Below are 16370 nucleotides of genomic sequence, written 5' to 3'. Positions count from 1 at the left end.
GGGCGAGGCGGTGCGCCGGCGAAGTCGACCCGAGCAAGAGTTGGCTTCGTCCACACCGCTCACACACGCTTACAGGCTCAGACTGACTGCTTAAGGATGCCCATCGCACGCAACCCGACTGTCTTCGTGTGCGCCAGCTTGTCCCTCCCGTTCCCGCGCCGTCCCCACACCGCTGGCTTCTCCCTGACCTGCTCGCTTTCGCTGGACACAGGAGCGGCGGATCAAGGGGCATTGGGCTTGCGATTGCACTCAAGCTCGCGAAGGAGGCCAAGGCGAACGTCTGCATCGCGGCGAAGACGTGCGTCCGTCCGTTCCCTCCCGCTTCCACACCGCTTACCTCCCTTCCTGTCGCTATGTTCAGTGCTACACCTCATCCAAAGCTACCTGGAACTATCTACACTGCGGCGGAAGCGATTGAGGAGGCAGGAGGAAAGGCTCTCCCGCTCGTCGTCGATATCCGACAGGCAGACCAGGTCGAGAAGGCGCGTCTGTGTCTCGTCCTTCCGCTTCCCATGCGTGCTGACACAGTATACCACGTAGGCCATCGAGGAGACGGCGTCCAAGTTCAACGGGATCGACATCGTGATCAACAATGCTTCCGCCATCTCGCTCACCGACTCGCAACACACGCCCGTCAAGACCTACGACCTCATGTCAGCCATCAACGGTCGCGGAACCTATTTGACTTCCGCAGTGCGTCTTGCACCAGTCTATCCAGTACTCTCGCTAATGCCGCGTCCTCGCAGCTCGCGATCCCGCACCTCCTCAGCTCCGCAGACGCAGGCCGAAACCCTCACATCCTCTCGCTTGCCCCACCGCTACAAGGAAACCTCACGCCTGAGATGCTTGGTGGGTGTACGGCGTACTCGATGGCCAAGTTTGCGATGAGCCTTGCGACGGTCGGGTTGGCAGGAGAGCTGAAGGGGAAAGTCGGCGTGAACGGTGCGTCCAGGCTTCTCTCCCTTCTTTCTCCGCCCAACGAGACGCGAGCTGACGCTTGTCAAGTCTCGCAGCACTCTGGCCCCTCACCTACATCTCAACCGAAGCGATCCGCCTCCTCATCGGCGCAGAAGGCCGCGACCGCTCCTCGCGCGATCCCTCAATCGTAGCAGACGCAGCGTTCGCAATGCTGGAAGAAGACGGGCGAAGCTATTCGTGTGTAGTTTCTTCTCTTTTGGTCGTCGTGCGAGATGCTGACGGGATGTGCTGCGCAGAGGAAACTTTGAGATTGACGAGCTTGCGCTACGACGAATGCGCGGGTGCGTCCTACCTCCCTACTCTCCTTCTCCCACTTGACTCACCCGCCTCACGCGTCGCAGGTTCACCAACTCTGACCTGACGCGGTACTCGCCCGACCCCTCGATGCCTTTCTCTGACCTCCACGAAGACTTGTTTGTGCCGCAGTGGGTCAGGGACGAGGTTGCTGAGCTGAGAGGGGAGGGCGGAGCGGAGGGGGAGGGGGCGGATGTGAGGGGTTGAAACGGGCGGATCGTTGATTCTCACTTTCGCGACGCTCTCAGCCGCTCACGCACGCGAGATCAGAGAAGAGAGAGCGGTGAGATAAACCCAGAACTTGCACAACCACGCCGCCTCCCACAGACCCACGCCCCCACCCCCGCTCACTGCGTCTTCTTCGACTCCGCCTTCTCCGCCTCAACCTTCTCCCTGTCTTTCTTCGCCTGCTGCTCCAAAAGCTTCTTTGCTTCTTCCTCCGTGAGTTTTTGGCCTGCGAGAGCGAGTCAGTGAGAGGAAGCGAGGGAGGGAAGGAGGGAAGGGAGAAGCGGAGATGGGACGTACCGTACTCGTTTTCGCGGTTCGGATCGACGCGGTAGATCCACATCTGCACACACACAGCGAAAAAGCTTGTCAAAGCCTGCAGAACGAGCGAGGGAGGCGCAAAGGCCGAACGCAGAGGGAGGGACGGACGGACCTGGTAGAGGAGGATGAGGAAGACGAGGTCGTCCCGGAAGCACGCCAAACGGTGTAGCCACGGCATACGAATTATAAAGGCGAAGAAATCGTCTGAAGACGCATCAGACGAGTCAGCGAAAGTCCTGGAAGTCGGGGAGGTCGAAAGGAGCGAGTACGAGGAGGTCGGGGGCTGTTTGGCGGGCTGACTTCGCTCGAAAGGGATGGGTGGACGTACCGATGACTGTAGAGAGGACCTTGTAGCCCATCGCCTTCATCGGGATGTCTGCGCGGGCCAACAAACCGCATCAGTACGCTCCATGCCTCCTGCCTCCTCGACACGCTCCCGCCGGCAGGACAGAGCGAGAAACCGGACTCACGCGCAACAGACCGCAGCTTGTAATTGATGATGAGCTGCGGGACGAGCTGGACAAAGCCAAAGGCGCCGACGAACGAGTACATCGTTTGGACCGTGAAGGAGTACCAGCTTTTGTGGGGCTGGTAGAGGAGGGAGTAGATGGTCCAGCTGCCGTCGGAGCGCGTTCAGAAGGCAGAGTCGAGAGTGAGGAGGTCAGCAGGGTAAGAGGAAGGGAGTGAAGCGCGAACGCACCCGATGAGGAACGGCGCCGTGCCCCACGCGACCCACTTGAACGCGAGCTTGTCATACTCCTGCGTCTTGAGCTCGTCCTCGGTCAAGACATGCTTGTCCTTGACCTCGAGCGAGTACGGGAAGAGCGGGCGAGCGGGGTTCGGGCGAACGCGAATGTCGACGGCCTTGGTGATCTTCCACGCCTCGATCGCGACGCCTATCCCGCTCGAAGCGATGATCATGTAGTTTGTCTCTTCGGATTGGTCGACGAGGTAGAGGAGGACGACGAGTTGGACAAAGACGTTGGTGAGGATCGTCCGGACCGAGACGCCGACCAGCTCCTTCTTGCCCCGCCAGTGCTTGACGTCGCTCGTAAAGGCGAGGAACTCGAAGAGCATGTGGAGGACCGAGACGATGACGGTGGTGATGAGGAGCGTCGGGTTCGTCTCGATCAGGATGCGCTTGATCTCATCCAACTCGCCCCTCCCTCCGCCCGTCGCCGCGCTCTGCTTCGTGAACGCCTCGTCCATCGTGCTCAACATCTGGAACTTGAAGTGGCTCGTGGGCTTGAGTTCGACGCGCAAGGGTACGCGGGTCGTGCTCGAGTTGAGAGGGAACATGTGGGACGAGAGGAGCCAGAAATCGTTGGGGTGGACGATGGGGAAGTAGGTCTGCTTCGAGTCGAACGTGCGCTGGCCGTTGCGTGCGATGTGGACGTGTTGCTTGACGGGAGGAGGGAGGGTCGCGTATGCGAGCGGGCCGGATTCGGTGACGAGTTCGAGCGTGACGTTCGGGTGGTAGAACGAGACGATCGGCCGGGCCTTGCGTTCCTCCTCCGTCTCTTCCGTCTCGGGCTCGTCCTCCTTCTCCTTGACGTCGTTGGCAGGCTCGCCGGAGAGGAGGTTCTTGACGACCTTGACCCGCTTCTGAGGATAGTACCTCGTCAACGCCTTGCGCACATGCAAGACCTGTCCCTCCTCAGCGTCCTTGGCGAGATCGCTCCCCGCCCGCGCGACAAACGCATCGAGGAAGAACGACCCGTTGTGCTGCACGCTCTCCGGCACGTCCCACTCTGTCTCCCACACCCTGCTCCACTTGCTCGCCAATCCCAGCTCGACACCTTCCCACGTAACGCTCGGGAACCGCGAGTCGTGCGGGTTGACGTTGGACGGGTCGGATTCGGGCGAGAGGGTAAGGTGGAAGTCGAGGAGGGTCTTGGGTGGCCAGAGGGGGTGGAGAGGGGGTTCTTGCCCGGATGAGGGAGTCGATGGCGAGGAAGGGGCGGAGTTGGCGGGAGAGGCGGGAGAGGCGGGACCGGTGGACTGGGTATCGGGGGTCGAGACGGTCGCAGGAGGAGGGGGAGGCGAGAAGGTCGACTTGCCTGCGTGCGCGCTCGAGATGGTCAGCGTGCGTCTCTGCACACCCAGCAGGTTGTACGCACCGGTGAAGAGGTAGCTGACGAGCCTCGAGGTCAAGTAAGCGAAGGCGGCCTGTTTGATGATGCCGCTGAACGCTCCGCCTCCTCCGGCGTTGTCCTGGCCAGGCTGAGCAGCGGCAGCCCCGGCGTTGTCGGCCATCGTCGGCCGTGAGTGGGTGAGGAGGAGACGTCGAGCCGTGTCTCGTCAGCCCAAGCGAGCGCATACACTCTGGCTGTCCCGATCCCCTCGAGCAGCTGGGCCGGGTCGGGCACTCGCTCGTCTCACCCAACCTCGTAAGCGAGCGGGAGAACGACACCACCACACGCATCTTGGTCTCCACTCGCATCCACTCCCAGCGTACACACACTCTCCTCACAACTCTCACCTCCTCCCCACATCGCCTTCCTCCCTCACGATCGCACTCACAAGCCATGCCCTCGTCAACCGACGCACGCAACGCCAACATCGCACTCAACCTCGAGGGAAAGACCGCAGTCGTCGCAGGTGGAAGTGCGTCCCCTCCCCTTCCCTTCCCTATCCCTTCTCCAGCTGACCTCCAGCGACGGAACAGCCCAGGGAATCGGCGCAGCTATCGGACTCCGTTTCGCCCAAGCAGGCGCAAACGTCTTCATCATCGGGAGGAACGAGAAACTCGGACAGGATGTCGTCAACAGGCTGCGCGAACAGGCGGGCGATCGCAGGTCGTTCGAGTTTATCAAGGCGGACCTGTCGTGAGTGCGCGTGAACAACGTTCTCAAGGTCACTGTTGACGTCGTGCGTCGCCGCGCAGCTCGGTGAAGGAGATCAAGCGCGTTGCGGACGAGGTCAAGCGCAAGACGGGCAGGAACGGACTCGACTACCTCGTCACAACGCAGGGTGTGTCTCGCTCCTGTTCCTCGACAGTCATCTCACCTGACTGAGCTCCACGCAGGCGGCCCCCCAAACGGCTCGACGTCTCTCACCTCCACAACTCCCGCCCACGACACGCACTTTGCGATCCAAACCCTCTCCCGCTTCGGACTCGCCTACCTCCTCGCCTCCTCCGGCACGCTCAAAGACACCTGGATCTCTGTCTGCGCTCCCGCAGGCGAGAAAGGGCCGGAACCGGACGTCGAGGACATCGAATTGCTTGGCGACGACTATCGGAAGAAGTGGACTGTGCAGAGGATCTTGGGACAGGCGAAACAGGATTCGGCGTTGAATGATGCCGCCGCCGTGGTGAGTGTCGCTTCTTCGTCGTCCTTTCGCCTCGAGGATTCCTCCGCGAGGTTGGGAAGGTCCGTTCCTTTGGAAGCGACACTGACGCCCTCTCGTCGCTTGCCTCTCGCTATGGTCGGGCAGCAATTCACTCGCCATTTTCCGCAACTGCGTGCGGTCCACCTCTTCCCCGGCTTCGTCTATACGTGAGTCGGAGCGATCCTCTTCCTTCGCGCAACTGGGTTTTCAGGGCGGCAACACGCCCTCCCGCCCTTCCATCGCTTGATTAGGTTCACCCACGCACAGAGCATAGTGACTGACTCGCTCACATCCCGCAGCAACGCCCTCGCTTCGACGGGGATGGTCCCCTCCCCTCTCCTCTGGGCCTACTCCCTCGTCGGCCCGCTCGCAGCCCGCCTCCTCCCCTTCGGCAACCTCCCCCAAACCTACGCCGAAATCCCCGTCTACGTCGGTGCGAATCCGCTGGCGAGGGGCAAGGGGTTGGAGGCGTCGAACGAGAGGTTGAAGAGTTTGGGATGGCCGAAATGGGCCGAGGGAGAGGTGGGAAGCAGGGTTTGGGAGAGGCTGAGGGAGATCATCGAGAAGGAGTGACTGCGCTGGCGCTCGTGCATACCCACCTGCCTCCAATAGCTTTCGATTGTAGCCCTTTGTATTGCCTGGCGAAATAGCACCGCCTTCCTCTCTCTATCCCATCTCACCCACGCTCACTCTCGCTCGCAACGATGGCAGACCCCCTGATCGGCCTGACATTCACCTTCGATGCACCCTCCTCACGCGAGCGCGAGCGCGACCAAGCCCCGCGCGGCGGACTCGGGTCGCAGGTGTTGCCTGTCGCGGAGCTGGACGACGAGTGGGAGGGCGAGCCGGGCGATGGGTCCGAGTATCTGTTCCTCGTCAGGTGTGTCCTACTCTCTTCTCGATTTCGCTGGTCCCAAGGAGGGCGAGGTGGAGCTGACTTCGACCCCCCGCTTGACATCCGTAGACGAGAGGCTTCCACCCACGCGCGGGTCCTGCGCGTCGCCAACCCGTTCATGACGATGGAGGTGGACGAGGAGACGGCTGCGGCGCAGGAAGAGGACGACGAGCCGCCTGCGAGTCGGCCGGACGAGGCTTGGAGGAAAGTGTTTGTGCGGAATTTCGAGGCGGCGAGACAGGTGCGTTCCTTCGTCTCTCTCTCGTTCTCGAGCAGATGAGAGCATGCTGACGGTGCTTTCTGACCGCCCGCAGCGCATGCTCGTAGCACCCAAATCCTCACTCCCTCCCGCCGACCCTGCGCTCATCCCCAACGCTCGCGACGAAGGAGCCTGGCGAGTGTTCATCAACGGCAAGCGGTCGAAACCGAATCCTCCTGCGGCGAAGAAGGCGGTCACGGAGGAAGACGAGTTGGCGGCTGCGAAGAGGGCGGTTCTTGCGGCGCTTGATCTGGACGATGGGGAAGCCGCGACAACAGCACCACCAGATTCTGCCCCAGCTCCCGCTCCTCCAGCCCTCGCACCCGCACCGGAATACGAACGACTCCCCCAACTTCCCTCTCCCGCACTCCTCATCTCCATCCCGCGTCCGTACCTCATCCACGTCCTCTCGCACTTCGACGACTGGTACAACGAGCGACTGGAGCAGTACGAAGAGAAGCTCAACTTCGTACCGTCGACAATCTTTGCGCCGCCTGCTTTGCGGAGGAAAGGAGCGACGGCGAAAGTGGCTGCGCCTGCCGCTGCGACGACAGACGCAGGTCGACCGCGCCCTCCGCTTCCTTCGGCACACGAAGCGCACTGGATGCTCTCGCTCCTGACGCGGCTCGAACAAGTCCTCGACGGCGAAGACCTCGCGACGTTGCGACAGCTCGCGCGGACGCTGCGCTCGCTCGCGGAGGAGTCACACAAGGTTAGCGTCGAGACGCGCGTAGCGGCTGGGACTGGGCGGAGTATGCAGCAGCGGACGGCGGATGAGGAGGAGGCGGAGGGGAGGGCGAGGTGTTGGATGGTTGTGGCGGCGGTTGCGAATGTGTGGAAGCAGGGGGACTTGTGGGACCCGCGGTTGTAGCGCAGCCCATCGCAACTAGGAGACGTGCCTTAGACGTGCCTTGAAGCTATGTACGATTCCGAATGCGAAAAATGCAAGAATCCGCTGTCGAGCTACAGCTCGTCCTTCGCTCCCTTCGCTCCTTCCTCCGCCTCGGCCGTCGGCGGGTAGCACACGGCCGGAGTCGTGACCTGGAACAGGTACTCGCACTTCTCGGGCTCGACGACCGAGACCAAGACGTTCGAGGTGCCGCAGACGAGGTCGACCTGCGAGAGTCAAGGTCAGCGGAGCGCTTGCGATCTGGCAAGCGAGGTGAGCGCACCTTGGCGCTACGTGCCGGACCGTTCCAGCACCTCTGCCCGTCCGTGTAAAGCTGCTTCATGTAGTACTCGTCCGAACCCTGCGCCGCATCCGACGACCAGCCCTTGAAGGTACCGAGACTGGTGCGCGCGCCGTTGTTGTTCGACTTCTGCGTCGCCTCACCGAAGAAGCACAAGCTGTAGGTGTACCTGCAGACCGACAGCATGTCAGCGACGTGCAAAAGCAAGACCGATGGGAGTCGACTCACTCGCCCGCGTCCTTCTCGATGCACGTCCCGTCAAGCTTCCGCCACTCCCAATCCCGTCCCCAGTCCTTCTCCAGCTGCTTCTTGACGTCTCCAAGCCGACCCTCCGCGCGATGCAGCTCGTCGACGAGATCCGTGTGCGCCGTCCGCGCGCGCATCAGCTCTGGTCGGTCCGAGCCTTCGCTGACAGGAGCGTAGACGACACCTGTGCGAACGAGGAACTCGACGAGCTGCTTCTTGTAGTTGTCGTACAGCGGTCGCCACTTGTCGGGGACATAGTCGTCCAGGCGGAAGACTGCGCGAGGCGATGAGAGTCAGCTTGGTGGAAAGCGAAGGATGCGAGCGGGGACGCACTGCTCGCGACACCGGATGTCACTGGAGCACCTACGCGCAGGTTGACCGAGTCGATGAGCGAGAGCGGGTCCTCCTCCTCCAGCTTCTTCAGCTCGTCGTCGGTGTAGTCGTCCGCAACGAGCTCCTCCTCGGTCGGCTTCTCTGCAGGTGGAGCAGCCGTCTCGCCCTCCTGGCCGGTCTCGACGCCCTCGCCCTCCTCGACCGTCATGCCGTTCGCTACCTTCCAGTCGCGGAACGCACGAGTGGCGCCGAGGACCGCCATGTCCTGAAAGTTGGGATTGAAGTCGCGCTGTGGGAGATGCTGCTGTCAGTCAAAGGCGGCGAAGGCGCCGAGGATAGCCAACACACCGAAAGGTCGCTAAGAATGCCGCTCAAGTCAGCGATGTGACCCTCGAGGTTCTGGCGATGCAGGCGAAGAGCCTTGATAACCGTCTGCATCTCGACGATGCGTTGGTAGAGCTGGCTGTTCTTCTTTCGCTCGATCTCACCAGCCTCAGCTTGCTCGAGGATCTCTAGCGCCGTCTTAGCCGACTTCTCCCGCTGCTGTAGGTCGGCGATCTCGTCCATGGCCTTGTCGAGATCCGCCTCGAGCTTGGCCTTTTCGCGAGCGCCGAACTTGATGTAGTCGCTCCGTACGGAAGCGCCGACGCGCTGTTTCCGCTCCACCTCAGCCTTCTGCTTGCGGTACTCGGCGTTGACAGCAGCGCAGCGGTTCGGGCAGAGCGTCTTGCCGTCCGTCTCGTCGGACCCGTCGCAGCATTCCTCGTCGCAGACGCCGTCGTTGACACGCGAGAGGAGGACGCAGCCGGGAATGTGGCCCTCGTTGCGACAGCGGAAGCGACCGACGGGACATTCGGGCGACTGGAGCGCGGCTTCGTAGTCGACGGCTGGCGTAACCGGGCATGCCTTGGACGAGTCGTACTCGAACACGAGGTCCCAGTCTTTGACGATGGGCGAGTTGGCGTCTTTGATGACGAGAACGCTCGCAGGCTTGCCCCACGAACGCCTCGAGCCGGTGGCAGCGACGCCATCCTTCCACTCGAACTCGAGTCCGACCGCCTCACCGGCAATCTTGACGCAGGACGGCTTCGCGGGCAGACCGAGGACGACGATCTCCCGAACAGGGACGTCCGAGATCTTCTGCGCGTACGCGTTCAACTCGTCGTACGGCACGGCAGCGCGGTTCTGCAACTTGAGGGTCTTCGAGCCCTTCGACTCGGGTGCGAGGACGAACGAGCGGTACACGTAGTCGCCCTTCTCGTTGTTGAAGGTGTCGCCGTCATCGAGGTAGAGCGAGCCTGTGGCGGAGGTACCCGCAAGGTCCGTCGCAATGACGAGTGTGATAGGATCGCGCCAGGAGAGGACAGCTGCACGGCGGACGATGTCCCGGCGAGGGAGAATGTGGCCGCCACGCTGGAGGACAGGGATCGATTCGAGCGGCGCAGGAACCTTGACGTTGGCACCGCCGTGAGAAGCGCCGAAGTAGATCTCGTGCGTCAAATAGTGGTAGTATGGCTGTGGGACAAGTAAGCGTCAGACTGGAAGTGAGAATCGGCTTTGCGAAGTGGCGCACCTGGTCGTCCGAGATGTAGACGTCCTGGCTCGTCGCGCCTTCCTCGGCGACGGGCTTGACCAAGAGACCCGAGCTGCCGAGGTAAAACTGGTCGTCGAGAGCGAAGCCCTTCGGGTCTTGTGGGAAGACAACGTATTGTGGCCTGAGGAAGACTCGTCAGGACTGGGCTGAGATGACAAGGCGGACTCACTGACCGCATGATGGGAATGCCGGTCTTGCTCGTCTCGTAGAACGCGGTGTAGAAGACGGGCAGGAGCGAGTATCGGAGGCGGATCGCGTCGCGCATGATGCCCTGGTAAGGCTGGTCAAAGAGGTACACCTCGCGGCGCTTCGTGTCGATGTGGCCGTGTGCCCGGAAGAAGGGCGAGAAGGCGCCGATCTGATGCCAGCGAGTCATCATCTCGGGCGGAGGGTTTCCGAAGAAGCCGCCGACGTCGGCTGCGATGCGGGACGTCAAAGCGTTTCCACTACAGCAGGAGCGAGCGGTACTCACAGCCACTGAAGGGCATGCCCGCGATGTTGTTGCTGAGCAGCATCGGCACGGTGCTCGCGAGATGCGGCCAGTCGCCCATGTTGTCGCCCGTCCACATCGCGCCGTATCGCTGCGAGCCGGCGAAGTAGGCACGCGTGAGGACGAAGGGTCGACGAGGCGGGTCTTCGCGCTCGATGACGCCTTGCGACGACAAGTTGTGCTGCGCGAGATGACAGTTAGCTGAAGTCGACTCGGGAGCGCGGAGCGAGTAGCTCACGTAGATCATGCCGACGATGTTGTGCACGTCGCGGTGTTCCCAGCCGCCGTGGTGAACGGCATCTTTCTGCATCGTGATCTCGGGACCGTTGAAGATGGAGGGCTGGGGAGAAGTTCGAGTCAGCCTGGGAAGGCCGTCATGAGCGTGAGTGAGCGCACCTCGTTCATGTCGTTCCAGATGAAGAGGTTGGGCGTCGAACCCTGCGTCAGGGAGCTGCGTCAGCGTATCGCCTCTACCTTCGATCGGTCGCAGGTGCAGAGGAGGAGGAGACCCGGTGCTCACCTTGTACTTGTCGTAGCGGAACTGCTTGATCCACCAATCGTGACTCTTCGGGTTGAACCAGTCGGTCCACGAGCTCGAGCCGGGCCAGCACCATCCCTCGAACTCGCTCTTGCCGTCGGGCTGCTTGACGAGGATGTCGAGATCCTGGGCCTCCTTGTAGATGTAGTAGTCGGGATCGCGCTTGATGTGCGGGTCGACGATCGTGATGAGCTGGCGAGAACGGCTGCAAAGTCAGCTGCGGCGATGGAAGGTGAGAAGACCGTCTCCACGCACCTTGCGCCCTCGCTCAGCAAGCTTCTCCTGCATCTTCTCCGGCGTCGGGAAATTGTGCGGCTCCCACAAGAAGTAGCGCTTATCGGGCGTAAAGTCGACGTCGAGCGTGATCGACTCGAGGGGGATGTCGGCCTCGTCGAACTTGCTCTGGACCTCCAGGACCGACCGCTCGTCCCAGTACTGCCACCGAGACTGCTGGTAGCCGAGTGCGAAAAGCTGCGGGAGCGGCGCGCGACCGGTGAGGGCGGTGTAGGCGTCGAAGACATCGGCGGGTGTCGGTCCGAGGAAGACGAAGAGGTCGAGAATGCCCGACTCGGCCATCCAGTGCGTCGACGTTGTGCGAGCAGACGGACCTCCGTCCTCGGCCCCTCCCTTTGCCTTCTTGCCCTTCTTGAAGGCGGAAGTTACAGACTTGGCGGTGGGCGAACGGGTGACGTCGACCCACAGTTCTGAGCCGGTCACGAAAAGGACGCCGACCGACGAGCCAGCACGCTGGGCTTGCATGAACGGGATGGAGCCGTACTATGGAACGCGAGTGTCAGCGTTTCGTCGAGACAAGCTTGCGACTTCGCCTACTCACGAGCGCCATCTCCGAATCCGCCTCGTACTCGAAGACGTCCAGGTTGTACAGCCTGTACGGGTCGGTGTACGCGCCCTCGCCGCCCCTGTCAAGGTACACCTGTCAGTTCAGGCCGTTGTACGAGCGCGATCTTCCTGGCTCGAGCTGGATTCACCTCGTCTCCTTCAAGTTCAGCGTCGAGGCGTGCTCGGGAATGCCGTAGACGTGCTCGTAGCCGGAGAAGGTGATGTCGAGGCTGAGCGACTCGGGGCCTGCGGGAAAGAGTTTGCGCAACGACAAAGGCTCGTCTTCAGCTCGATATCTTCCGAGCATCGAAAGAAGGGGTCTACGGACCTTTCGGCTTGCTGTCCGTCTTCCCGTTGAACGACTCCTCCCACATGCCGTCCTCCGTTGGAGGCAGGAAACCTGGAAAGGCCTCGCTCTGGACGACGACAAGCTGCTCGTCTGGGTGCTCGGGGTCTTCAACGACGAGCTCTTCGGGCTGGTTGCCGACGGTTTTGACGCGGAAGTGCTCCATGTTGAAGAGCTTGCGCTCGTTCAGGATGATGTGAGGCTGGCCGTCGCGGAAGAAGGTGATGGTGAGGGGCTTGTAGTCGATGCGAGCCTCGTTCTGTCCGCCGTGGTACTTGATCGTCGCAAAGGCCTCCTTGACGTTCGCCTCGTACCGCCCATCGTTCTCCTCGACCTGAGGTTCTCCAACAAGCGTCCACTTCGCCGCCTCGTTGTACCGCTGCCGCAGTCCATCCACCTCGTCCATCAAGACCCGCGCCGTACCATCCTGCTGGAACCGAAGCTCGAGAGAGAACTTGATCTGGGGGAAGAGGGCGTTTGAGACGGCTGCTCGGAAGCTGCCCCCGCTGAATTTGGGCGCGTGCACCTCGTACGGCGACTGCCAGCTCGCGCCTGCCTCGCCAGCACGGTCTGCGAGAGCCCTGTTGCGCCTGCAGAAGCCAGACTGGTCGCACGTCTTGAAGTCGTATCGTTTCACGGCTGTCGAGGTGGGGAGCGACCGAATGACGAGGAGCGCGGCGACGAGCCACAGCGCAGGGCTGAGCCAGCCTGGAGCTGCTCGCCCTCCACTGCGAGCTGCTCTGCGCTCCATGGAGAAGCTGGACCAAGCGAGAGCAGGAGAGTGGAAGCGGAGAAGTCGAAAGGATCGCTCGCAATGAAGTCGCGGAAGGTCCCACAAAAACAGCTTAAACTACGCAGTCTTGTGCTTCTCGAGGCTTGTGAAGGCATCATTAGCATTATCAGCAGTCAAAGCAAGCCAAAGCAGGCGGATGAGGAAGTGCATCGCAGACTGGGAGAAGCACGACGACCTTGCAGTCCTACTGTTACGACAGCGATCCTCCAGTCCGACAAGCGCGTCCCCGTCAAGGACCTGTCACTGCTCCGCCATCTGCTTGTCCGCCTCGACCCAGTCCACCCTGACCAGCCCAATTGCCGTTCCCGTCGCGCATAGCGCACTCCTCGTCAGGTTAGTGTGCCAAGCAGAGCTGACAATGCCCTGCTCGAGAGGCCAGGCGGCCGTCGGCGAGTCTTCCGTCGCCTCCTCGATGATACTCTTCGACTTGCCTGCGCGACTCGGGTTCGACGGGTCGAGGGCGGTGCGGTACTGCGTGATGGACAGAGCATCAGTACAAGCTCTACGAAAGGGATGACGAGGCGAAGTGAGACGGACCTCGATCTGCAGGTTATCCCACATGCGCAAGTCGCCCGTAATCCTGTTGAACTCGAGGCGGTAGAGCTTCTGGACGAGGTGGCCACGGACGCGACGCTTCCGGAGAGCCCGAATACCGGACGAGAGGGCTGCCGAGCCGTCTGCTGAGGTCGAGAGGATGAAGGGATGGTGAGGTGAGGCAGAGATTGACTGCGGGCGTCGCACAAGTCTCGAGTCAGTTCGCTGAGACTCGTTCGGAGAACCGTAAACTGAAGCGCACCCAGACGGTGCCTCGGTGAGCGGCAATCCTGCCCTCGCTGCCGAGCACGCTTGGCTTGAGGAAGAAGGCGCGGACTCGGTCGTCGAGGTCGTTGGTGTAGACGAGGCCGGTATGAGCACAGAAAGCGACGTCGTAGATAGGCGCTAGCGGAAGGAAGTCAGCGCTAGTCGACCCGAGCAAAAGCGGTGGGCCGCACCTCGCTCGTGACTAAGGACGATTCCGCCTCCTCCAGGATTGCGCAGGTCGGTGAAGACCGAGTTTCCGTCGTAACCGGCGGAGATGATGCCTGTCGGCGGCGCTTCGAAGTCGTGTTTGGCGCGGTCGGCAAGCGAAGGCGGCGGGGAGTCGACGAAGACAAGCGAGCGGATCGGCGCGGTGTGAGCGGGGAGGTACTGGCGAGGTCGAAGGAGCGTTTCTAGGGAATGAATGGGTCAGCTATCGTCCGCATTGCGTCGCTGGGAACGCAACGTACCAGGCTGTTGCCCGCTCCGCAAGGCATCGCCAACATGCCAAACAGCGATGTGTCCTGTTCCCACGGCTCGTCAGCTTGACCGGGACGAGACAGCGGCAGGTCCACGTGACACGCACCGTTGATGCAGCCAGCAGCGATGACTTCGGAACCTCCCCAAGCGAGAGATGTGATGGTCGTGTCCGGCAGCCTGAGCTTGAGGAGCGGTTTTGCTTTGACTGCAGCTCACAGAGGACGATTAGTGGGAATGCAGACACTTTGTAGAGAGGCGACGCACCGTAGACGACCTCGCCGTTGTTCGTTTCCGCGGTTTTGCGAACTTGGTCTGGCGAAGGAACCGCAAAGATGGAGAGGCTCCCATCGCTGAAGGTGCCGGCGAGAAGACCGAGCTTGCTATCGTGCGATGCGCCGTTAACGACACCTTCCTGGTCGACGTCCATCGCGACGTCGCCCGTCCTCGCCCTGCCCTTCCCCTTTCCCCTGCTCTTCGCGCCGGCCTCTCCTTCGCCCTTGACCGGCTGCGCATCGTCCTCTCCATCATTCGCGGCACCTGCGCGGGCGAAGGATCGACCTCCCCGCGGACACCAAGCGAGCTGCTTCGCGTCTCCTTCTGCTCCAGCAGGCAGACAAAGCGCAAGCTCGAGACGCATGCCCGGCTTGTCTTCGTCGTCGCCTTCGCCCGAGGACGTCTCCATCGATAGGTCGCAGGTGTCGGAGCACGGAAGCGACCAGATCTGGAGCATCGAAGCGGGGAGGGAAGGGTTGGCTGAAGCGGAAATGTGGCGGAGCGGGGCGTCGGGTTGCGAGACGGTCGAGACGGCGAGGTACTCTACGATATGCAAAGTCAGCGATCAAGCGATATGGAGGGGACAAGCGAGGTCACCTTTCTCCGCCAGTCCTTCCGCTCGCGGCAGCCAGGCAAGCGAGCTGACGAAACCGCCGGCGTTGAGCATGTGCCCAGGTTTGCGAGGGATGCGAGAGTCTGTAAAGCCGTGAGGAAAGGTCAGAACGCATCGCTGATGGAGACGGATCTCGCGGACGCACCGAGCCTGATAGCTTCGAAGCGCGAAAGCGTGACCTGTTCCTCCTCCTGCGTGAGCTTCGAGGAATCGACCCCGCCCATCTTGATGCGCAGCTCCCCGTCGCTGGCCGTCGCTCCTCCAGGCTGCGAGTCGCCTTGAGTTCCAGAAGGTCCTGCCGTTGGGAACTGGAATTCGGCTGGTGGAACCGGCAATCCAGCCGCTGCTGTCTTGGGCGATGCTTCAGGTGCCGGAGTCCCGGGGACGGTTGAGGGGTCCTTGACGGCCTCGGTAGGCTCGTGTACAGCAGACGGGCGGTTCGAGTAGCTCTGGATCGGCAGGTACTGGTCCACCTCGCTATGAGATAAACATCATTGCGTCAGCGAGAGCGCGACGGGAACATAGGAAGGTGCTCACTCCGCGGGAACCGCCTCGATGTCCTCGTCTCGCACCGCAACTTCTGGATACCATCCGCCCCACTTCACCTTCTCCCGTTTCGAGTCCGCCTCGGATTCCCATCTGCCGGGCTGCCAGCTCAAATCCCTGACCAAGCCCTTGTCCGGCCCCATGGTAAAGCCTGTCCACTCGTCGAAGATAGCCTCGATCTTGCCATCCGCCAAGCTCGCCGACGTGAAGTCCACGGCAGCCTCGCTCATTCGAGTGGATATATCTTCCTTCAAGCGCGAGTAAGGCTGAAGAGTCGCCAGAGGGCCGAAGAAGCTGTACTGCGCGCCGAGAGCGGGAGGCGGATGATTGGCGGGAGGATGAGCGCGAGGAGGGATGTCGTGATCTGTGCTCTTCTTGCCGGCCGCCGCTCCTGCCGTCACAACGACGGAAGGTCGCTTCAAGCCACGAGGGCCGAACTTGGCGCTCCCGCTGCCTCGACCGCGACCTCGTCCTCTCCCTCGTCCGCCTCCTCCTGGAGGTGGTGACCCACCCACGACGCTTCCGCTCAGGTCGCTCGCCCCACTTACGGACCCTCCTTCGTCCTCCTCGCTGACCACCTCGTCGGAGCCGTAGTCGTCCTCGCTCTCCTCGTCTGCGGCAGGCCCTCCTGCACTGCCCGCCTCGAACTCGCTCCCCGACGACTCTTCGGGAATGTAGATCGCCTTCTTCTTGCCCTTGTCTTTCTTCTCCTTTGGCGCGCCGTCCTTCTTCGCTTCGTCGCCCGAGGAGGACGAGGTAGAGTCGTCGAGGTCGATCGGTTGAAGGAGGTGAGAGAACGAAGTCGCGGCTGTGGAGCGCCGCGGCCGAGCAGGTGACGGTGCCATGTGAGCTTCTAGGCAAGCCAAGCAACCCCACTACGCGCTCGAGCCAGTCGCAGGTCGTGGTTGAGGCGAAGCAGCAGCTTGTCCTCGAACAGCTTCCTCACGCCGCCTTGTCTTTGCCTGTTCGACCTACGCGCTGCTCA

General features: G+C 62.0%; 6 protein-coding genes across 6 annotated transcripts; 3 read left to right on the top strand and 3 right to left on the bottom strand.

Annotated features, from left to right (window-relative positions):
- Window positions 1-96: 96 nt before the first annotated feature.
- On the top strand, window positions 97-1479 carry RHTO_06962 (short-chain dehydrogenase/reductase SDR family protein; the record flags this gene model as incomplete). The annotated part of the gene is made up of 8 exons (XM_016420621.1): window positions 97-128; window positions 212-298; window positions 362-473; window positions 541-693; window positions 747-942; window positions 1014-1155; window positions 1215-1259; window positions 1320-1479. 8 exons carry the CDS (start codon window positions 97-99, stop codon window positions 1477-1479), a joined length of 927 nt encoding a protein of 308 aa, XP_016275022.1.
- A 140-nt stretch (window positions 1480-1619) lies between these two features.
- RHTO_06961 (Cleft lip and palate associated transmembrane protein) lies at window positions 1620-4074 on the bottom strand (the record flags this gene model as incomplete). The annotated part of the gene is made up of 7 exons (XM_016420620.1): window positions 1620-1726; window positions 1798-1840; window positions 1931-2022; window positions 2147-2194; window positions 2289-2434; window positions 2519-3878; window positions 3939-4074. The coding sequence occupies 7 exons, from the start codon at window positions 4072-4074 to the stop codon at window positions 1620-1622; spliced, it is 1932 nt and encodes a 643-aa protein (XP_016275021.1).
- Window positions 4075-4346: 272 nt separating this feature from the next.
- RHTO_06960 (protein of glucose/ribitol dehydrogenase family) lies at window positions 4347-5724 on the top strand (the record flags this gene model as incomplete). Its single annotated transcript, XM_016420619.1, has 6 exons — window positions 4347-4425; window positions 4487-4646; window positions 4706-4791; window positions 4847-5133; window positions 5257-5318; window positions 5451-5724. 6 exons carry the CDS (start codon window positions 4347-4349, stop codon window positions 5722-5724), a joined length of 948 nt encoding a protein of 315 aa, XP_016275020.1.
- A 131-nt stretch (window positions 5725-5855) lies between these two features.
- On the top strand, window positions 5856-7176 carry RHTO_06959 (uncharacterized protein; the record flags this gene model as incomplete). Its single annotated transcript, XM_016420618.1, has 3 exons — window positions 5856-6031; window positions 6116-6287; window positions 6361-7176. The coding sequence occupies 3 exons, from the start codon at window positions 5856-5858 to the stop codon at window positions 7174-7176; spliced, it is 1164 nt and encodes a 387-aa protein (XP_016275019.1).
- Window positions 7177-7268: 92 nt separating this feature from the next.
- On the bottom strand, window positions 7269-12633 carry RHTO_06958 (alpha 1,3-glucosidase, glycoside hydrolase family 31 protein; the record flags this gene model as incomplete). The annotated part of the gene is made up of 15 exons (XM_016420617.1): window positions 7269-7421; window positions 7478-7664; window positions 7724-8015; window positions 8075-8363; window positions 8423-9589; window positions 9648-9789; window positions 9842-10085; window positions 10141-10339; window positions 10397-10498; window positions 10555-10596; window positions 10679-10888; window positions 10952-11473; window positions 11532-11616; window positions 11686-11782; window positions 11865-12633. 15 exons carry the CDS (start codon window positions 12631-12633, stop codon window positions 7269-7271), a joined length of 4500 nt encoding a protein of 1499 aa, XP_016275018.1.
- Window positions 12634-12915: 282 nt separating this feature from the next.
- RHTO_06957 (transcription factor TFIIIC complex subunit Tfc6) lies at window positions 12916-16230 on the bottom strand (the record flags this gene model as incomplete). Its single annotated transcript, XM_016420616.1, has 10 exons — window positions 12916-13146; window positions 13213-13401; window positions 13472-13614; window positions 13668-13886; window positions 13944-13997; window positions 14060-14158; window positions 14218-14769; window positions 14824-14922; window positions 14985-15316; window positions 15377-16230. 10 exons carry the CDS (start codon window positions 16228-16230, stop codon window positions 12916-12918), a joined length of 2772 nt encoding a protein of 923 aa, XP_016275017.1.
- Window positions 16231-16370: the final 140 nt, after the last annotated feature.

This window comes from Rhodotorula toruloides (genome assembly GCF_000320785.1).
Source record: "Rhodotorula toruloides NP11 unplaced genomic scaffold Scaffold5, whole genome shotgun sequence".
NCBI lineage: Eukaryota > Fungi > Basidiomycota > Microbotryomycetes > Sporidiobolales > Sporidiobolaceae > Rhodotorula > Rhodotorula toruloides.
This window is presented reverse-complemented; position numbering and strand designations above follow the sequence as displayed.